General features: G+C 41.5%; 1 protein-coding gene across 1 annotated transcript in view; it reads right to left on the bottom strand.

The window, feature by feature from the left end:
* SMAD1 (SMAD family member 1) overlaps positions 1 to 23,705 on the bottom strand; it is a 195,697-nt gene that overhangs the window by 28,165 nt on the left and 143,827 nt on the right. The window contains exon 5 of the mRNA XM_053703706.1: positions 6,241 to 6,497. Coding sequence (XP_053559681.1) covers positions 6,241 to 6,497 — 257 coding nt within the window. The remainder of the gene's footprint in view (positions 1 to 6,240; positions 6,498 to 23,705) is intronic.

Raw genomic sequence — 23,705 nt, 5'->3', positions numbered from 1 at the left:
CTTTCGGAAATTCTTAGTAGCTTCAACATAATATTTCAAAGCTCTAACTACATCCAAAGAATGCAATGATCTCTCTTTAGAATTCTTAGGATTAGGACACAATGAAGGATCCACAATTTCTCTACTAATGTTGTTAGAATTCACAACCTTAGGTAAAAATTTAAAAGAAGTTCGCAACACCGCCTTATCCTGATGAAAAATCAGAAAAGGAGACTCACAAGAAAGAGCAGATAATTCAGAAACTCTTCTAGCAGAAGAGATGGCCAAAAGAAACAACTTTCCAAGAAAGTAATTTAATGTCCAGTGAATGCATAGGTTCAAACGGAGGAGCTTGAAGAGCCCCCAGAACCAAATTCAAACTCCAAGGAGGAGAAATTGACTTAAAAACAGGTTTTATACGAACCAAAGCTTGTACAAAACAATGAATATCAGGAAGATTAGCAATCTTTCTGTGAAAAAGAACAGAAAGAGCAGAGATTTGTCCTTTCAAGGAACTTGCAGACAAACCTTTATCCAAACCATCCTGAAGAAACTGTAAAATTCTCGGAATTCTAAAAGAATGCCAGGAAAAATGATGAGAAAGACACCAAGAAATGTAAGTCTTCCAGACTCGATAATATATCTTCCTAGATACAGATTTACGAGCCTGTAACATAGTATTAATCACAGAGTCAGAGAAACCTCTCTGACCAAGAATCAAGCGTTCAATCTCCATACCTTCAAATTTAAGGATTTGAGATCCTGATGGAAAAAAGGACCTTGTTACAGAAAGTCTGGTCTTAACGGAAGAGTCCACGGTTGGCAAGAGGCCATCCGGACAAGATCCGCATACCAAAACCTGTGAGGCCATGCTGGTGCCACCAGCAGAACAAACTAGCATTCCTTCAGAATCTTGGAGATTACTCTTGGAAGAAGAACTAGAGGCGGAAAGATATAGGCAGGATGATACTTATTAGACAGGAGCTGGATTCCGCCCATACCAGTATTCGAGATACTTCTTTCATAGCCAGAGGACTGCGAGTCCCTCCTTGATGATTGATATATGCCACAGTTGTGACATTGTCTGTCTGAAAACAAATGAACGATTCTCTCTTTAGAAGAGGCCATGACTGAAGAGCTCTGAAAATTGCACAGAGTTCCAAAATATTGATTGGTAATCTCACCTCCTGAGATTCCCAAACCCCTTGTGCTGTTAGAGACCCCCAAACAGCTCCTCAACCTGTCAGACTTGCATCTGTTGAAATCACAGTCCAGGTCGGAAGAACAAAAGAAGCCCCCTGAACTAAACGATGGTGATCTGTCCACCACGTCAGAGAGTGTCGTACAATCGGTTTTAAAGATATTAATTGAGATATCTTTGTGTAATCCCTGCACCACTGGTTCAGCATACAGAGCTGAAGAGGTCGCATGTGAAAACGAGCAAAGGGGATCGCGTCCGATGCAGCAGTCATAAGACCTAGAATTTCCATGCATAAGGCTACCGAAGGGAATGATTGAGACTGAAGGTTTCGACAAGCTGAAATCAATTTTAGACGTCTCTTGTCCGTTAGTGACAGAGTCATGGACACTGAATCTATCTGGAAACCTAAAAAGGTTACCCTTGTCTGAGGAATCAATGAACTTTTCGGTAAATTGATCCTCCAACCATGATCTCGAAGAAACAATACAAGTCGATTCGTATGAGATTCTGCTAAATGTGAAGACTGAGCAAGTACCAAGATATCGTCCAAATAAGGAAATACCACAATACCCTGTTCTCTGATTACAGACAGAAGGGCACCGAGAACCTTTGTAAAAATCCTTGGAGCTGTTGCTAGGCCAAACGGCAGAGCCACAAACTGGTAATGCTTGTCTAGGAAAGAGAATCTCAGAAACTGAAAGTGATCTGGATGAATCGGAATATGCAGATATGCATCCTGTAAATCTATTGTGGACATATAATGCCCTTGCTGAACAAAAGGCAGGATAGTCCTTATAGTTACCATTTTGAATGTTGGTATCCTTACATAACGATTCAATAATTTTAAATCCAGAACTGGTCTGAAGGAATTCTCCTTCTTTGGTACAATGAAAAGATTTGAATAAAACCCCAGTCCCTGTTCCAGAACTGAAACTGGCATAATTACTCCAGCCAACTCTAGATCTGAAACACATTTCAGAAATGCTTGAGCCTTCGCTGGATTTACTGGGACACGGGAAAGAAAAAATCTCTTTGCAGGAGGCCTTATCTTGAAACCAATTCTGTACCCTTCTGAAACAATGTTCTGAATCCAAAGATTGTGAATTGAATTGATCCAAATTTCTTTGCAAAATCGTAATCTGCCCCCTACCAGCTGGGCTGGATACCGCTCCTGTGGGTGAAGGATCAGGCTTTTGTTCCTTATTGTGACGAAAGGAACGAAAACGATTATTAGACCTAAATTTACCTTTAGATTTTTTATCCTGTGGTAAAAAAGTTCCTTTCCCTCCAGTAACAGTTGAGATAATAGAATCCAACTGTGAACCAAATAATTTATTACCCTGGAAAGAAAGGGAAAGCAAAGTTGACTTAGAAGACATATCAGCATTCCAAGTTTTAAGCCATAAAGCTCTTCTAGCTAAAATGGCTAGAGACATATACCTGACATCAACCCTAATGATATCAAAGATGGCATCACAAATAAAGTTATTAGCATGTTGAAGAAGATTAACAATGCTATGAGAATTATGATCTGTTACTTGTTGCGCTAAAGCTTCTAACCAAAAAGTTGAAGCTGCAGCAACATCCGCTAAAGATATAGCAGGTCTAAGAAGATTACCTGAACATAAGTAAGCTTTTCTTAGAAAGGATTCAATTTTCCTATCTAAAGGATCCTTAAAGGAAGTACTATCTGCCGTAGAAATAGTAGTATGTTTAGCAAGAGTAGAGATAGTCCCATCAACCTTAGGGATTTTGTCCCAAAACTCTAATCTGTCAGATGGCACAGGATATAATTGCTTAAAACGTTTAGAAGGAGTAAATGAATTACCCAAATTATTCCATTCCCTGGAGATTACTTCAGAAATAGCATCAGGGACAGGGAAAACTTCTGGAATAACTACAGGAGATTTAAAAACCTTATTTAAACCTTTAGATTTAGTATCAAGAGGACCAGAATCCTCTATTTCTAATGCAATTAAGTCTTCTTTAAGTAAAGAACGAATAAATTCCATTTTGAATAAATATTAAGATTTATCAGCATCAACCTCTGAAACAGAATCCTCTGAACTAGAGGAATCATTATCAGAATGATGATGTTCATTTAAAAATTCATCTGAAAAATGAGAAGTTTTAAAAGACCTTTTACGTTTACTAGAAGGAGGAATAACAGACATAGCCTTCTTAATGGATTTAGAAACAAAATCTCTTATGTTAACAGGAACACTCTGAGCATTAGATGTTGATGGAACAACAACAGGTAATGTAACATTACTAAAGGAAATATTATCTGCATTAACAAGTTTGTCATGACATTCATTACAAACAGCTGGACGAACAGATACCACAAGTATACAGCAAATACACTTAACTTTGGTAGATCCAGTACTAGGCAGCGATTTTCCAGAAGTATCTTCTGACTCAGGATCAATCTGGGACATCTTGCAATATGTAATAGAAAAAACATATAAAGCAAAATTGATCAAATTCCTTAAATGACAGTTTCAGGAATGGGAAAAAATGCCAGTGAACAAGCTTCTAGCAACCAGAAGCAATAAACAAAGAGACTTAAATAATGTGGAGACAATAGTGACGCCCATATTTTTTAGCGCCACAAAAGACGCCCACATTATTTGGCGCCTAAATGCTTTTGGCGCCAAAAATGACGCCACATCCGGAACGCCGACACTTTTGCCGCAAAAAAACGTCAAAAATGACGCAACTTCCGGCTACACGTATGACGCCGGAAACAAAGAAAAAAAATTTGCGCCAAAAAAGTCAGCGCCAAGAATGACGCAATAAAATGAAGCATTTTCAGCCCCCGCGAGCCTAACAGCCCACAGGGAAAAAGTCAAATTTTAAGGTAAGAAAAAAATGATTTATTCATATGCATTATCCCAAATATGAAACTGACTGTCTGAAATAAGGAACGTTGAACATCCTGAATCAAGGCAAATAAATGTTTGAACACATATTTAGAACTTTATATAAAAGTGCCCAACCATAGCTTAGAGTGTCACAGAAAATAAGACTTACTTACCCCAGGACACTCATCTACATGTAGTAGAAAGCCAAACCAGTACTGAAACTGTAATCAGTAGAGGTAATGGTATATATAAGAGTATATCGTCGATCTGAAAAGGGAGGTAAGAGATGAATCTCTACGACCGATAACAGAGAACCTATGAAATAGACCCCGTAGAAGGAGATCATTGAATTCAAATAGGCAATACTCTTCACATCCCTCCGACATTCACTGCACACAGAGGAAAACCGGGCTCCAGCCTGTTGCGGAGCGCATATCAACGTAGAATCTAGCACAAACTTACTTCACCACCTCCATAGGAGGCAAAGTTTGTAAAACCGATTTGTGGGTGTGGTGAGGGGTGTATTTGTAGGCATTTTGAGGTTTGGGAAACTTTGCCCCTCCTGGTAGGAATGTATGTCCCATACGTCACTAGCTCATGGACTCTTGCTAATTACATGAAAGAAATCAAATTAGCTTTTTTCCTATGCTGCCATCTAGTGCTCAAGCCAATGTATAACATTGTTGCAAAACTGATGCCCTATAGTACTGCTGACACGTGAACTTATATTTTGTTAAAAAGCAGGAGGGTAACAAGAAAACTAGAGCTGCAACAACTAATTGTTAAAATCGATTATGAAAATAGTTGTCAATGAATCTCAATCGATTAGTTGGTCTGTGCACAACACCAGCTGCTTCACTCCAATGAGCTCCTGCACATGGTATTGTGTTTTATGGTTATGCTCTTAGCCTAATGTCTAAGTTGCAATTAGGACAAGTGCCTTTGGAACTTGGCTCCCACAGTGTACTAGCCACTGTTAAATGCTAGCCTGCTCTCTTGCACTGGTCACAGTACAGTGCCACACCATCTGGTAAGCATAATACCTACTTTTATCTGTACCTGCATTCCAGATGATATCACGCTATTGTGGCGCCCTCTCTCTATTCTTCTTCAACAGTTGTTCCACACTCTCTGGGATCAAGAGGAGCAGCCTGATTCACCATTCCTTTTAAGAGGACATCTTTATTCCTTATTTACCACCAGCATATGGACAGTAAACAGGACTAACACGGTAGATCTGATCTACTATATCAAAAGTATATTATTTGGTTTTATATTGTTTTCCTTTTCAAACATCAGCGCTCTTTAATATCCCTTTATTGGGATATTTTCAAACATTTTAGTGTCCACTTAGAGAGCCAGAAGTGCAAATCCATATTACCAACTCAATGGGAAATCACACCAACTTCTGTAACAGTCAAATAGAACTGGGGGGGGCACTTGGAAGGAGGCTATAGAAAAAGCTACAGCATTTTACTAGTAGTGTCTTGCTTCATTTAAAACAAACAACAACAAAAAAAGCTGCAAACCCATGCCAGAAATTTAAACATTGTGCACACCAGTTGACAATGGAAAGCATCACAATGGTAACTGCAGTATTTTGGAACTGAAAATTGATAATTTACCTAGTATCTAATAGTCTGTGTTCCTTCAAAGGACACTAAAGTCAAAATTAACTTTCATGATTCAGTCTTTTTATATGCACTTTCCACAACACCAGCTCCTACTGAGCATGTGCACAAGCTCACATGGTATACGTATGCTAGTCTGATTGGCTGATGTCTGCCACATGATACAGGGGGCAGGAAAATGGGAGAATTTTTTTTGCCAGAAAATAAAAATCTACTGCTTATTTGAAATTCAGAGTAAGTGTTATTGGTCTTTTTATAATGCACTTGTTAATTATGCAATTCTACTGCATTTAGTGGTCCTTTAAAACTAGGCGTATTTCAAAATTTGATGGCATGCCATGATTTACTAGAAGGCTTTAAGTTCAAGAAGACAGAAAAATTGGCGGCAGCACCTTAACTAGATTTACGAAACCGAATGTTCTGGTTTAAAAGCACCAACAATTTTTAAAAGCCAAGTGAACAACAACCTGCTGCTTTAACACAAAGTTGGAGTTTAGTTACTATATGAGAAACATATGCTACTAAGATGTTATAAATAAGCTAGCCCTGAAGGCTCATTTCTTACCTTCACAAAACTCATTCTGATAGTGCACATCTTTGTGAGCTCATACACTGTTTCAAAGCCATGATTTACGGACTGTGCCAAGAGCTGAGCAAATTCCTGGTTGTTGAAAATCTTCAAGCTGCATCCACTGGGAATTTTGCAAACTGTGGTAGGGTGAAATCCATGATGATAATTACAATTCCGGCTCTGAACGAATATGCTGCTGTCACTTAGGCATTCTGCATATACTTCACCACCAACATAATACAAGTGAACACCTAAAAGAGAATAAAGAGAAAAACATAATTTATGCTTACCTGATAAATTTATTTCTCTTGTAGTGTATCCAGTCCACGGATCATCCATTACTTGTGGGATATTCTCCTTCCCAACAGGAAGTTGCAAGAGGATCACCCACAGCAGAGCTGCTATATAGCTCCTCCCCTCACTGCCATATCCAGTCATTCGACCGAAACAAGCCGAGAAAGGAGAAACCATAGGGTGCAGTGGTGACTGTAGTTTAATTAAAATTTAGACCTGCCTGAAAAGGACAGGGCGGGCCGTGGACTGGATACACCACAAGAGAAATAAATTTATCAGGTAAGCATAAATTATGTTCTCTTGTTAAGTGTATCCAGTCCACGGATCATCCATTACTTGTGAGATACCAATACCAAAGCTTAAGTACACGGATGATGGGAGGGACAAGGCAGGAACTTAAACGGAAGGAACCACTGCCTGTAGAACCTTTCTCCCAAAAACAGCCTCCGAAGAAGCAAAAGTATCAAATTTGTAAAATTTGGAAAAAGTATGAAGCGAAGACCAAGTTGCAGCCTTGCAAATCTGTTCAACAGAGGCCTCATTTTTAAAGGCCCAGGTGGAAGCCACAGCTCTAGTAGAATGAGCTGTAATCCTTTCAGGAGGCTGCTGTCCAGCAGTCTCATAGGCTAAACGGATTATACTCCGAAGCCAAAAAGAAAGAGGTTGCCGAGGCCTTCTGACCTCTCCTCTGTCCAGAGTAAACAACAAACAGGTTAGATGTTTGGCGAAAATCTTTAGTAGCCTGTAAGTAAAACTTCAAGGCACGGACTACGTCTAGATTATGCAAAAGACGTTCCTTCTTTGAAGAAGGATTAGGACATAATGATGGAACAACAATCTCTTGATTGATATTCTTGTTAGAAACCACCTTAGGTAAAAACCCAGGTTTTGTACGAAGAACAACTTTATCTGAATGAAAGATCAGATAAGGAGAATCACAATGTAAGGCAGATAACTCCGAGACTCTTCGAGCCGAGGAAATAGCCATCAGAAAAAACTTTCCATGAAAGAAGTTTGATATCAATAAAATGAAGGGGTTCAAACGGAACCCCTTGAAGAACTTTAAGAACCATGGAGGAGCAACAGGTTTAAACACAGGCTTAATTCTTACTAAAGCCTGACAAAATGCCTGAACGTCTGGAACTTCTGCCAGACGCTTGTGTAAAAGGACAGAGCAGAAATCTGTCCCTTTAAAGAACTAGCTGATAATCCTTTGTCCAAACCCTCTTGGAGGAAGGACAATATCCTAGGAATCCTAACCCTACTCCATGAGTAATTCTTGGATTCACACCAATGAAGATATTTACGCCATATCTTGAGGTAAATTTTCCTGGTGACAGGCTTTCGTGCCTGTATTAAGGTATCAATTACTGACTCGGAGAAGCCACGCTTTGATAGGATCAAGCGTTCAATCTCCATGCAGTCAGTCTCAGAGAAAGTAGATTCGGATGATTGAAAGGACCTTGTATTAGAAGGTCTTGTCTCAGAGGCAGAGTCCATGGTGGAAAGGATGACATGTCCACTAGGTCTGCATACCAGGTCCTGCGTGGCCACGCAGGCGCTATCAATATCACCGATGCTCTTTCCTGTTTGATTTTGGCAATCAGACGAGGGAGCAGAGGAAACGGTGGAAACACATAAGCCAGGTTGAAGAACCAAGGCGCTGCTAGAGCATCCATCAGTGCCGCTTCTGGGTCCCTGGACCTAGATCCGTAACAAGGAAGCTTGGCGTTCTGGCGAGACGCCATGAGATCCAATTCTGGTTTGCCCCAACGGAGAACCAATTGAGCAAACACCTCCGGATGGAGTTCTCATTCCCCCGGATGAAAAGTCTGACGACTTAGAAAATCTGCCTCCCAGTTCTCTACACCTGGGATATGGATCGCTGACAGGTGGCAAGAGTGAGTCTCTGCCCAGCGAATTATCTTGGAGACTTCTGACATCGCTAGGGAACTCCTGGTTCCCCCTTGATGGTTGATGTAAGCCACAGTTGTGATGTCCGACTGAAATCTGATGAACCTCAGTGTTGCTAGCTGAGGCCAAGCCAGAAGAGCATTGAATATTGCTCTTAACTCCAGAATATTTATTGGGAGGAGTTTCTCCTCCTGAGTCCATGAACCCTGAGCCTTCAGGGAGTTCCAGACTGCACCCCAACCTAGAAGGCTGGCATCTGTTACAATTGTCCAATCTGGTCTGCGAAAGGTCATACCCTTGGACAGATGGGCCCGAGATAACCACCAGAGAAGAGAATCTCTGGTTTCCCGATCCAGATTTAGTAGAGGGGACAAATCTGTGTAATCCCCATTCCACTGACTGAGCATGCATAATTGCAGCGGTCTGAGATGCAGGCGCGCGAATGGCACTATGTCCATCGCCGCTACCATTAAGCCGATTACTTCCATGCACTGAGCCACTGTGGGGCGCGGAATGGAGTGAACACGGCAAGCATTTAGAAGTTTTGATAACCTGGACTCCGTCAGGTAAATTTTCATTTCTACAGAATCTATTAGAGTCCCTAGGAAGGAAACCCTTGTGAGAGGAGATAGAGAACTCTTTTCTTCGTTCACTTTCCACCCATGCGACCTCAGGAATGCCAGAACTATCTCTGTATGAGATTTGGCAATTTGAAAGCTTGACGCCTGTTTCAGGATGTCGTCCAGGTAAGGAGCCACCGCTATGCCTCGCGGTCTTAGGACCGCCAGAAGTGAGCCCAGAACCTTTGTAAAAATTCTTGGGGCTGTAGCCAACCCGAATGGAAGAGCTACAAATTGGTAATGCCTGTCTAGAAAGGCAAACCTCAGGAACTGATGATGATTCTTGTGAATCGGAATGTGAAGGTAGGCATCCTTTAAGTCCACTGTGGTCATGTACTGACCCTCTTGGATCATGGGTAAAATGGTTCGAATAGTTTCCATCTTGAATGACGGAACTGAGGAATTTGTTTAGGATCTTTAAAACCAAAATTGGTCTGAAGGTTCCCTCTTTTTTGGGGAACCACAAACAGATTTGAATAAAACCCCTGTCCTTGTTCCGTCCGCGGAACTGGATGGATCACTCCCATTACAAGGAGATCTTGTATGCAGTTTAGGAATGCCTCTTTCTTTATCTGGTTTGCAGATAATCTTGAAAGGTGAAATCTCCCTTGTGGAGGAGAAGCTTTGAAGTCCAGAAGATATCCCTGAGATATGATCTCCAACGCCCAGGGATCCTGAACATCTCTTGCCCACGCCTGGGCGAAGAGAGAGAGTCTGCCCCCTACTAGATCCGTTGTCGGATAGGGGGCCGCTCCTTCATGCTGTCTTAGAGGCAGCAGCAGGCTTTCTGGCCTGCTTGCCCTTGTTCCAGGACTGGTTAGGTTTCCAGGACTGCTTGGATTGAGCAAAAGTTCCCTCTTGTTTTGAAGCAGAGGAAGTTGATGCTGCACCTGCCTTGAAATTTCGAAAGGCACGAAAATTAGACTGTTTGGCCTTTGATTTGGCCCTGTCCTGAGGAAGGGTATGACCCTTACCTCCAGTAATGTCAGCAATAATTTCTTTCAAACCAGGCCCAAATAAGGTCTGCCCCTTGAAAGGAATGTTGAGTAATTTAGACTTTGATGTCACATCAGCTGACCAGGATTTGAGCCATAGCGCCCTACGCGCCTGGATGGCGAATCCGGAATTCTTAGCCGTTAGTTTAGTCAAATGAACAATGGCATCAGAAACAAATGAGTTAGCTAGCTTAAGAGTTCTAAGCTTGTCAACAATTTCAGTCAATGGAGCTGTATGGATGGCCTCTTCCAGGGCCTCAAACCAGAACGCCGCCGCAGCAGTGACAGGCGCAATGCATGCAAGGGGCTGTAAAATAAAACCTTGTTGAATAAACATTTTCTTAAAGTAACCCTCTAATTTTTTATCCATTGGATCTGAAAAAGCACAACTGTCCTCAACCGGGATAGTGGTACGCTATGCTAAAGTAGAAACTGCTCCCTCCACCTTAGGGACAGTCTGCCATAAGTCCCGTGTAGTGGCATCTATTGGAAACATTTTTCCAAATATAGGAGGTGGGGAAAAAGGGCCCACCGGGCCTATCCCACTCCTTACTAATAATTTCTGTAAGCCTTTTAGGTATTGGAAAAACATCAGTACTCACCGGCACTGCATAGTATTTATCCAGCCTACACAATTTCTCTGGCACTGTGTCACAGTCATTCAGAGCAGCTAATACCTCCCCAAGCAATACACGGAGGTTCTCAAGCTTAAATTTAAAATTAGAAATCTCTGAATCAGGTCTCCCCGATTCAGAGACGTCACCCACAGACTGAAGCTCTCCGTCCTCAGGTTCTGCATATTGTGACGCAGTATCAGACATGGCTCTTACAGCATCTACGCGCTCTGTATCTCGTCTAACCCCAGAGCTATTGCGCTTGCCTCTCAATTCAGGCAATCTGGATAATACCTCTGACAGGGTATTATTCTTGATTGCAGCCATGTCCTGCAAAGTAATCGCTATGGGCGTCCCTGATGTACTTGGCGCCATATTAGCGTGCGAAGGGTCCGACACGTGGGGAGAGTTAGTCGGCATAACTTCCCCCTCCACAGACCCCTCTGGTGATAATTATTTTATAGATAAAGACTGATCTTTACTGTTTAAGGTGAAATCAATACATTTAGTACACATTCTCCTATGGGGCTCCACCATGGCTTTTAAACATAATGAACAAGTATCCTCTGTTTCAGACATGTTTGTACAGACTAGCAATGAGACTAGCAAGCTTGGAAAACACTTTAAAGCAAGTTAACAAGCAATATAAAAAACGTTACTGTGCCTTTAAGAGAAACAAATTTTGACAAAATTTGAAATAACAGTGAAAAAAGGCAGTTACACTAACAAAATTTTTACAGTGTATGTAACAAGTCAGCAGAGCATTGCACCCACTTGCAAATGGATGATTAACCCCTTAATAACAAAAACGGAATAATAAATGACAAAAACGTTTTTTAAACAGTCACAACAACTGCCACAGTCTACTGTGGTTGTTACCCTCCTCAAACACGACTTTGAAGCCTTTTGAGCCCTTCAGAGATGTCCTGTATCATGCAGAGGGAAGCTGAATGTCCGTCAGTATTTTTATCTGCACAGAAAAGCACTAAAATAGGCCCTTCCCACTCATATTACAACAGTGGAAAGCCTCAGGAAACTGTTTCTAGGCAAAAATCAAGCCAGCCATGTGGGAAAAAAACTAGGCCCCAATAAGTTTTATCACCAAGCATATATAAAAACGATTAAACATGCCAGCAAACGTTTTATATTGCACATTTATAAGAGTATGTATCTCTGTTAATAAGCCTGATACCAGTCGCTATCACTGCATTTAAGGCTTAACTTACATTAATCCGGTATCAGCAGCCTTTTTCTAGCAAATTCCATCCCTAGAAATATGTTAACTGCACATACCTTATTGCAGGAAAACCTGCACGCCATTCCCCCTCTGAAGTTACCTCACTCCTCAGAATGTGAGAACGGCAGTGGATCTTAGTTACTTCTGCTAAGATCATAGAAATCACAGGCAGATTCTTCTTCTAATGCTGCCTGAGATGAAACAGTACACTCCGGTACCATTTAAAAAATAACAAACTTTTGATTGAAGTTAAAAAACTAACTATAATACACCACTCTCCTCTTACTACGTCCATCTTTGTTGAGAGTTGCAAGAGAATGACTGGATATGGCAGTGAGGGGAGGAGCTATATAGCAGCTCTGCTGTGGGTGATCCTCTTGCAACTTCCTGTTGAGAAGGAGAATATCCCACAAGTAATGGATGATCCGTGGACTGGATACACTTAACAAGAGAAATATGTTTAACAAAAACAGAATTAAGAAGTCTACCATTTTTCTAGTAGACATATTGACAGTATTATGGACAGTTGGAAAATTAAGAGACATCCTTCATGTTTGCGGACCTTTTCTTGAGAAATGTTAAAAGTGCTTTTATATGCTAAACCAAGTATGCTTACATTGATGCAATGACATTCATTTTATCCAGGAGAAAATTGATGTTCCCTTCCATAAAAAGTTTAAACAATAGCTGAACAACAAATTATAATAAAAAGGATACCTATTAAGGCCAGGTTATCAAAAAGCTGCATTAACTCCTTTATTTTCGTTTCAGCTCCCGCAAGAGGAATTTCCTTATTAGGAAGGTGCTATTCAGTCTGTCTGACCACACACACCTGTGAACATGCACGCCCCTGGGGAGCAGTGACATGAGCAACCTTTAGTGTGTCATGCGACACCCGGCCGAAGCAGTGAACAGCATATAATGTGCACTGCTTAACTACACCGTCAGAAACATCTACAGAGCATGTGAGGATTATCTCCATGGCAACTGACAGAAGCCATCTCCTATGACAATGAGCATTAGAAGGTAAGTAAAAAACAGGAGCAAGGCATTTATACAGGTACAAATTCTGAATTCTAAAATCTTTAATGAATTTTTTTTTAAATCAAAAATGACTTTTTCCAGGCCTGTAAGCCACTATCTTCTATGTCTAAGTTTCAAAATATTCTATATTTATAACAAATATTACCCTTTTACAGTACTATACAAAAGTAAATCATTTTAAAGATGCATATATTCCAAAATCCTCACCTTTTCGGATCCCAAGCAGTTTAGATAAAGGCTTTTCTATCTGTATTTTATATTTATATAATAAAGCATATTAATTTTATAACAGACATTTGCACACGTGTAATATATATTCTAATTTATAATAAATATTTTTATAATTTATATATTAAGCATGAATTATATTTTTAAATTTAAAATGGATAATATTCTAAATAAATTTTAGATTGAAAAAATGTTATGCAACATACACATGATAAGAGGGGGGAGGATCTGGCTATTCCTGTAAAGTACAAATGTTATATTCAGAGAATAAAATAACTCCGCAATAAGCGCAGGCTGGTACTCAGTCTCCAACTGACTGGCACTCCAGTGAACTGCTCCCTGTATAGTTTACTGCAACAGGCTGTTTTCTGTATGCTGTTCCCTTCTACATTCATTCAGCTGGTAATAAAAGCTGTGGGTTCTACATGAGATATACTCAAACCATGCAAACAAAATGCATATTAGCTCCAGTATTTATTTGTGCAGTGGTGGTCTAATATGCATTTTGTATGCATGGTTTGAGTATCTCTTGTAGAAATCTGCTGTAGTACCAGCAGGATCCTATCTAAGAATGTATAGGGTACCATCAAGTCTCATAAAAGGAAGCGAGTTGAGGATCATATAGGCCCACTCTATAATGGTGCAGACTTTTGGTATTACCTAGCTAATCCTACCCCCACCCTAAGAGGAGCAAGAATTTGGCTTGCATCAGGATACTAGGAGATGAGAAAGAAAAGGGTGAGCTTATACAGCTTTTTTTAATAGAAACATGATACATTAGTTACATATAATAAAGTTAAGCATATGGATACAATTGTAATAAATTTAAAGAATACACTTCTCTAGTATAACAATGTGCAATCTGACCAGTAGCTGCTTCTTATCGAACATTTTTTTGCAAGTCCAGTTAAAACAAAGCCCATGTTATCTTCCAGTATCTACAAGGCGATATAATCATGCTTATGAAAAAACTAAATAAATAAATGCTTACCTGATAAATTTGTTTTTCTTGGCAGTGATTCCACAAAATCCACTCATAACTTATTGGAAATACTTCACCTGGCCACCAGGAGGCAGCAAAGACACCCCAAACGGAGAAATATCCCTCTCACTTCCCCTACCCTCTCAATAGTTCAAGCTGAAAATAAGAAAGAAAATAATTTAGGTAAGCATAAATTATGTTTTCTCTTTCTAATGGCAGGGAGAGTCCATGAAACCCATTCATGGGGAACCAATACCCGAGCTATGGAGTCTACAAACATTTTAGGTAAGGAAAAGCAGTCACAAGGCCCCACCACTTAAAGAGCCTTTCTCCAAAAAGATGTCTCTGCCGAGGAAAAAACATCAAACTGCTTCCTAAAAAGTATGTAATGAGGACCAAGTAGCAGCCTTACATATCTGTTCAACTGAAGCCTCATTCTTAAAGGCCCAGGAAGAAGACACTGCACAAGTCGAGTGTGCCATAATCCGATGGAGGCTGCGGACCCACTTCTATATAAACTATGTGATACAAACTTCTGAGCCAGAAGGATAGGGTAACAGCTGTGGCTTTCTGACCCTTGTACTTACAAGAATATAGGATAAACAAGGAACACCTGGCAAACGAGCCAACCTCTTATGCAACAAAACAGAAAGCATAAATCTGAACTTTGAGAACTAGTCAACAGGCCCTTCTCCAAAACCATCTTGTAGAAACTGAAGGATACATCGAGTCTTCACTTTGTGCCAAGGGAACCCACGTACCGCACACCAAGACAGATAAGCCCTCCACACCTTATGGTAAATACGTCTGCTAACTGGTTTTCTTGCCTGAACCAGAGTATCAATCACCGCCTCATAGAATTGTCTCTGGGGAAAACAAAACCTATGCATTCAGCCTCAGAGAATATAGATTGATAGAACGGACCTTGAACCAGAAGGTCAGGCCTTTGAGGCAGCCTCCACAGAGGAGCAGACTGTATTCTTACAAGTTCTTCATACCAAGTCCAGTGTGGCCACGCAGGAGCTAACAGAATTATTGAAGTTCCCTCCTGTTTGATTCAAGCTATTACTCGGCATTTCAATCTAGTATTTTTTTTCCTCAAATTGTTTTACTCCAAGGAACTGCTATGGCATCCAACTCTGCCTAAGGATCTCTCGATCTGTATCGCAACGGGAAACCATCAAGTCTATCTTCAGACAACCCCACCTGTGGGTGATCTCGCAAAACACCACCTGGTTAAAGGACCATTTTCAGGGTCTGTCTACTCAGAAAGTCCATTTCCCAACTGTCCACACCTGGGATGTGAATGGCTGATATTTGACATATCTCTGCCCATCGAAGTATACAAGACACTTCCCGCATAGCCAGATTACATAGGCCACTGAAGTTATGTTGTCCGATTGGATTAGAATATAAACAGAACATAACTGAGGCCATGACTGAAGGGCATTGAAAATGGCCCTCAGTTTCAGAACGTTAAATTGAAAAGGATCGCTTCCTCTGGTTGCCAGGTTCACTGAGCTCTCAGAGAATCCCACACAGTTAAAGTGATGGTATATCCAAGCGATTAGCAAACACTAGGATTTATCATTTCTAAAAACTAAGTGGCATTTTATTAATCAACTGTGAAACAAAAGGTGCTAAACTCACCCTTTCTGTGCCGTTGCACATTCAGCGGCTTCGGACATCCACGGCACAACGTCAATGAGGCGATGTTTGCACCTCTGAACCAAAAGTGGTGCATGTCAACTGACAGGTTTCAGTATGCACAAACCAATATTGGTTCAGAGGTGCACCTCATTAGTAGAAGATTGATGTGCCATGGGTGGCCGGAGCCATTGAATTTAGCGTTGTGCAACGGCACAGAAAGGTTGAGTTTAGCACCCTTTGTTACATGGTTGATGAATGAAACTCCCCTTGATTTTAAGTGATGGTAAATCCTAGCGTTGAGTCCTCGAAGACCAAATTGAAGTAGACGGCAGGCAGCCTGGAGCTTCTCACTGTGTTGATCTGTGAGATAGATACAAATGCCGATAGAATCTATAATGATGATCCCTATTCTTGTGTTGGGGTGAGGGAACTTTTTTCCAGATTTAATTTCCAGCAAAAGATACCAGAGTAACTTCTCTGCGCGAGATGTCGCCTGAACCAATAGGTCCACCTGCTTTTCCTCTGAGGGCTTTAACTTCAAACCACTTTGTAAATATCTTAGGTGTTCAATTTTAAATCTAATATTAATATCCTAAGAACCCATTTCCGATATTCTAGAGGAGTCAGAGAATGAAAGTTCTCCTTCAGAACGATCAGAGGAAAAGTCAACTTCAGAAAGCTGCATATGGCTAACCGCTGCAGCTACCACAGAACTGATGGTTCTAGACTCCCTTTATTACCTATTACCCTCTTTTGCATAACCAACCAACATTGTTATATTAATACCTTTAACCTCTGATTACCTTGTATCTAAACCTCTGCAGACTGTTTCTTATTTTAGTTATTTTGACACTTTTGGTATTTTAGCCAATCAGTGCTGGCTCCTAGGTAACTCCAAGTGCATGAGCACAATGTTATCTATATGGCACACATGAACTAATGCCCTCTAGCTGTTAAACATCTCAAATGCATTCAGATAAGAGGCGGCCTTCAGAAATTAGCACATAAGCCTATATAGAACGAAGCAAATTTGATAAAAGTAAATTGGAAAATTGTTTAAAAAAACAGAATTTATGCTTACCTGATAAATTACTTTCTCCAACGGTGTGTCCGGTCCACGGCGTCATCCTTACTTGTGGGATATTCTCTTCCCCAACAGGAAATGGCTAAGAGCCCAGCAAAGCTGGTCACATGATCCCTCCTAGGCTCCGCCTACCCCAGTCATTCGATATGCATAGGAGAAATCATATGATACCGTGGTGACTGTAGTTAGAGAAAATAATTCATCAGACCTGATTAAAAAAACCAGGGCGGGCCGTGGACCAGACACACCGTTGGAGAAAGTAATTTATCAGGTAAGCATAAATTCTGTTTCCTCCAACATAGGTGTGTCCGGTCCACGGCGTCATCCTTACTTGTGGGAACCAATACCAAAGCTTTAGGACACGGATGATGGGAGGGAGCAAATCAGGTCACCTAGATGGAAGGCACCACGGTTTGCAAAACCTTTCTCCCAAAAATAGCCTCAGAAGAAGCAAAAGTATCAAATTTGTAAAATTTGGTAAAAGTGTGCAGTGAAGACCAAGTCGCTGCCTTACACATCTGATCAACAGAAGCCTCGTTCTTGAAGGCCCATGTGGAAGCCACAGCCCTAGTGGAGTGAGCTGTGATTCTTTCAGGAGGCTGCCGTCCGGCAGTCTCATAAGCCAATCGGATGATGCTTTTAAGCCAAAAAGAGAGAGAGGTAGAAGTTGCTTTTTGACCTCTCCTTTTACCTGAATAAACAACAAACAAAGAAGATGTTTGTCTGAAATCCTTTGTAGCCTCTAAATAGAATTTTAGAGCACGAACTACATCCAAATTGTGTAACAAACGTTCCTTCTTTGAAACTGGATTCGGACACAAAGAAGGCACAACTATCTCCTGGTTAATATTTCTGTTAGAAACAACTTTCGGAAGAAAAACAGGTTTAGTACGCAAAACCACCTTATCTGCATGGAACACCAGATAAGGAGGAGAACACTGCAGAGCAGATAACTCTGAAACTCTTCTAGCAGAAGAAATTGCAACCAAAAACAAAACTTTCCAAGATAGTAACTTAATATCTACGGAATGTAAGGGTTCAAACGGAACCCCTTGAAGAACTGAAAGAACTAAATTGAGACTCCAAGGAGGAGTCAAAGGTTTGTAAACAGGCTTGATTCTAACCAGAGCCTGAACAAAAGCTTGAACATCTGGCACAGCCGCCAGCTTTTTGTGAAGTAAGACAGATAAAGCACAAATCTGTCCCTTCAAAGAACTTGCAGATAATCCTTTCTCCAAACCTTCTTGTAGAAAGGATAGAATCTTAGGAATTGTTATCTTGTTCCATGGGAATCCTTTAGATTCACACCAACAGATATATTTTTTCCATATTTTATGGTAAATTTTCCTAGTTACAGGCTTTCTAGCCTGAATAAGAGTATCAATGACAGAATCTGAAAAACCACGCTTTGATAAAATCAAGCGTTCAATCTCCAAGCAGTCAGTTGGAGTGAAGCCAGATTCGGATGTTCGAATGGACCTTGAACAAGAAGGTCCTGTCTCAAAGGTAGCTTCCATGGTGGAGCCGATGACATATTCACCAGGTCTGCATACCAAGTCCTGCGTGGCCACGCAGGAGCTATCAAGATCACCGAAGCCCTCTCCTGATTGATCCTGGCTACCAGCCTGGGAATGAGAGGAAACGGTGGGAATACATAAGCTAGGTTGAAGGTCCAAGGGGCTACTAGTGCATCTACTAGAGTCACCTTGGGATCCCTGGATCTGGACCCGTAACAAGGAACCTTGAAGCTCTGACGAGACGCCATCAGATCCATGTCTGGAATGCCCCATAATTGAGTTATTTGGGCAAAGATTTCCGGATGGAGTTCCCAGTCCCCCGGATGGAATGTCTGACGACTCAGAAAATCCGCTTCCCAATTTTCCACTCCTGGGATGTGGATCGCAGACAAGTGGCAGGAGTGATCCTCCGCCCATTGAATTATTTTGGTCACTTCTTCCATCGCCAGGGAACTCCTTGTTCCCCCCTGATGATTGATATATGCAACAGTCGTCATGTTGTCTGATTGAAACCTTATGAATTTGGCCTTTGCTAGTTGAGGCCAAGCTTTGAGAGCATTGAATATCGCTCTCAGTTCCAGAATGTTTATCGGGAGAAGAGATTCTTCCAGAGACCATAGACCCTGAGCTTTCAGGGGTTCCCAGACCGCGCCCCAGCCCACCAGACTGGCGTCGGTCGTGACAATGACCCACTCTGGTCTGCGGAAGCTCATTCCCTGTGACAGGTTGTTCAGGGTCAGCCACCAACTGAGTGAATCTCTGGTTCCCTGATCTACTTGGATCGTCGGAGACAAGTCTGTATAATCCCCATTCCACTGTCTGAGCATGCACAGTTGTAATGGTCTTAGATGAATTTGTGCAAAAGGAACTATGTCCATTGCCGCAACCATCAAACCTATTACTTCCATGCACTGCGCTATGGAAGGAAGAAGAACAGAATGAAGTACTTGACAAGAGCTTAGAAGTTTTGATTTTCTGGCCTCTGTCAGAAAAATCTTCATTTCTAAGGAGTCTATTATTGTTCCCAAGAAGGGAACTTTTGTTGACGGGGACAGAGAACTTTTTTCTATGTTCACCTTCCACCCGTGAGATCTGAGAAAGGCTAGGACAATGTCCGTATGAGCCTTTGCTTTTGACAGAGACGACGCTTGAATCAGTATGTCGTCCAAGTAAGGTACTACTGCAATGCCCCTTGGTCTTAGCACCGCTAGAAGGGACCCTAGTACCTTTGTGAAAATCCTTGGAGCAGTGGCTAATCCGAATGGAAGTGCCACAAACTGGTAATGCTTGTCCAGAAACGCAAACCTTAGGAACCGATGATGTTCCTTGTGGATAGGAATATGTAGATACGCATCCTTTAAATCCACCGTGGTCATGAATTGACCTTCCTGGATGGTAGGAGGAATTGTTGGAATGGTTTCCATTTTGAACGATGGAACCCTGAGAAATTTGTTTAGAATCTTGAGATCTAAAATTGGTCTGAATGTTCCCTCTTTTTTGGGAACTATGAACAGATTGGAGTAAAACCCCATCCCTTGTTCTCCTAATGGAACAGGATGAATCACTCCCATTCTTAACAGGTCTTCTACACAGTGTAAGAATGGCTGTCTTTTTATTTGGTCTGAAGACAATTGAGACCTGTGGAACCTTCCCCTTGGGGGTAGTTCCTTGAATTCCAGGAGATAACCTTGAGAAACTATTTCTAGCGCCCAAGGATCCTGAACATCTCTTGCCCAAGCCTGAGCAAAGAGAGAGTCTGCCCCCCACCAGATCCGGTCCCGGATCGGGGGCCAATACTTCATGCTGTTTTAGTAGCAGTGGCAGGTTTCTTGGCCTGCTTACCCTTGTTCCAGCCTTGCATTGGTCTCCAGGCTGGTTTGGTTTGAGAACTATTACCCTCTTGCTTAGAGGGTGTAGAATTTGAGGCTGGTCCGTTTCTGCGAAAGGGACGAAAATTTGGCTTATTTTTAACCTTAAAAGACCTATCCTGAGGAAGGGCGTGGCCCTTTCCCCCAGTGATGTCTGAAATAATCTCTTTCAAGTCAGGGCCAAATAGCGTTTTACCTTTGAAAGGGATGTTAAGCAATTTGTTCTTGGAGGACACATCCGCTGACCAAGACTTTAGCCAAAGCGCTCTGCGCGCCACAATTGCAAAACCTGAATTTTTCGCCGCTAATCTAGCTAATTGCAAAGTGGCGTCTAAGATAAAAGAGTTAGCCAATTTAAATGCTTGAACTCTGTCCATAACCTCCTCATATGAAGAGTCTTTATTGAGCGACTTTTCTAGTTCTTCAAACCAGAAACACGCTGCTGTAGTGACAGGAACAATGCATGAAATTGGTTGTAGAAGGAAACCTTGCTGAACAAACATCTTTTTAAGCAAACCCTCTAATTTTTTATCCATAGGATCTTTGAAAGCACAACTATCTTCTATAGGGATAGTAGTGCGTTTGTTTAGAGTAGAAACCGCCCCCTCGACCTTGGGGACTGTCTGCCATAAGTCCTTTCTGGGGTCGACCATAGGAAATAACTTTTTAAATATAGGGGGGAGGAACAAAAGGTATGCCGGGCCTTTCCCATTCCTTATTTACAATGTGCGCCACCCGCTTGGGTATAGGAAAAGCATCGGGGGGCACCGGGACCTCTAGGAACTTGTCCATCTTACATAATTTCTCTGGAATGACCAAATTGTCACAATCATCCAGAGTAGATAACACCTCCTTAAGCAGAGCGCGGAGATGTTCCAATTTAAATTTAAAAATAACATCAGGTTCAGCTTGTTGAGAAATTTTTCCTGAATCTGAAATTTCTCCCTCAGACAAAACCTCCCTGCTGGCCCCTTCAGATTGGCGTGAGGGTACATTAGAACCATTATCATCAGCGTCCTCATGCTCTTCAGTATCTAAAACAGAGCAATCGCGCTCTCTCTGATAAGTAGGCATTTTGGACAAAATGTTTTTAATAGAATTATCCATTACAGCCGTTAATTGTTGCATAGTAAGAAGGATTGGCGCACTAGATGTACTAGGGGCCTCTTGTGTGGGCAAGACTGGTGTAGACATAGAAGGGGATGATGCAGTACCATGCTTACTCCCCTCGCTTGAGGAATCATTTTGGGCAACATCATTATCAGTGGCATCATTGTCCCTACTTTGTCCGGACACTAAGTCACATTCATCACATATATTTAAATGGGGAGGAACCTTGGCTTCCAAACATACAGAACATCGTCTATCTGATGGTTCAGACATGTTAACAGGCATAAACTTGATAACAAAGCACAAAAAACGTTTTAAAATAAAACAGTTACTGTCACTTTAAATTTTAAACTGAACACACTTTATTACTGAATATGCGAAAAAGTATGAAGGAATTGTTCAAAATTCACCAAAATTTCACCACAGTGTCTTAAAGCCTTAAAAGTATTGCACACCAAATTTGAAAGCTTTAACTCTTAAAATAACGGAACCGGAGCCGTTTTTACATTTAACCCCTATACAGTCCCTGGTATCAGCTTTGCTGAGACCCAACCAAGCCCAGAGGGGAATACGATACCAAATGACGCCTTCTATAAGCTTTTTCAGTGGTTCTTAGCTCCTCACACATGCATCTGCATGCCTTGCTTTCCAAAAACAACTGCGCATTAGTGGCGCGAAAATGAGGCTCTGCCTATGACTAGAAAAGGCCCCCAGTGAAAAAGGTGTCCAATACAGTGCCTGCCGTTTTTTTTAATACATCCCCAAGATTAAAAGAACTATTTATAGATAACATCCATTAAATATACTCATAATGTAATCGTTTTAGCCCAGAAAAATGTCTACCAGTCTTTAAAGCCCTTGTGAAGCCCTTTATTCTTATACTAAACTAAGAAAATGGCTTACCGGTTCCCATAGGGAAAATGACAGCTTCCAGCATTACCAAGTCTTGTTAGAAATGTGTCATACCTCAAGCAGCAAAAGTCTGCTCACTGTTTCCCCCAACTGAAGTTAATTCATCTCAACAGTCCTGTGTGGAAACAGCCATCGATTTTAGTAACGGTTGCTAAAATCATTTTTCTCTTACAAACAGAAATCTTCATCTCTTTTCTGTTTCAGAGTAAATAGTACATACCAGCACTATTTTAAAATAAACTCTTGATTGAAGAATAAAACTACATTTAAACACCCAAAAAACTCTTAGCCATCTCCGTGGAGATGTTGCCTGTGCAACGGCAAAGAGAATGACTGGGGTAGGCGGAGCCTAGGAGGGATCATGTGACCAGCTTTGCTGGGCTCTTTGCCATTTCCTGTTGGGGAAGAGAATATCCCACAAGTAAGGATGACGCCGTGGACCGGACACACCTATGTTGGAGAAATTGCATGCACTATATGAATCATGAAAGTTTAATTTTTACTAGACTGTCCCTTCAATTTTCCATCTTGCCTGAAACTGGCATGGCACTTGATGCAACCAACACAGATTGTAACGGCAAAAATCATGAGGGAAAAGGGTTGAGTTTGAGACACTGAAATGAAGAGAACAGCATGTACCGGACATGGAGCCGCCGTTTGCGGATGCATATATGGGCATACTGATGTCTGCTAGTCCGCAGAACGCTCAGGGTAGAATGAGATTGTGGGAATACTAAGGACGTCTGTATACCAGGGCCCCTGAACGAGACTGTAGCTCAGATGTAAGACGCATGAGTTGAATAATTGAGCAGTAGGAGAGTCTGCGACCTGCAAAGAATACATTTATTGGAATAAAATAGGGGGATGGGGCAACTCTTCTGACTAGGTTCTATTGAGGAGTCACCCATCCATCTTGTACTTTGGGATGTAATGTAAACTTAGCGCAGTTGCGTACCCCAAATAAAGTGAGCAGAACCCAAAGTAGTTAATCCAATTATCTGAGCCCACTACGTAGCATTCAAGTGTGCTTGCACAATTGCAGGGGAGTGAAAGGCAGGGGGAAAGCATGCAGGGAGAATCTGCATTTGCCCACCGCCACAGGTCATGCGCACAGGAAACACTGTGCCAAGTGATTAAACGAATATCCCTTATTAAGGCTTAAAATTAAAAAATAGCGCAAACCTAGTAGACAAGAGGCCAAGCCTGGCACCCACCTCAAAAAACTGTCCAAGTCATACGGCAGCGGTGAGCACCGGGTCTGAATGGCAAGTCGGTACTGCTTCTAAATATAATAATGAGCCCTCACGAAGGTGTGACCACTTTGCAGATTAACCCATGCAGTTTTGATGTACTGCAGATTAAAAGAAAGCCTCCCTCTCTGTGAGGACCC

Source organism: Bombina bombina, chromosome 2 (genome assembly GCF_027579735.1).
Source record: "Bombina bombina isolate aBomBom1 chromosome 2, aBomBom1.pri, whole genome shotgun sequence".
Classification (NCBI taxonomy): Eukaryota; Metazoa; Chordata; class Amphibia; order Anura; family Bombinatoridae; genus Bombina; species Bombina bombina.
This window is presented reverse-complemented; position numbering and strand designations above follow the sequence as displayed.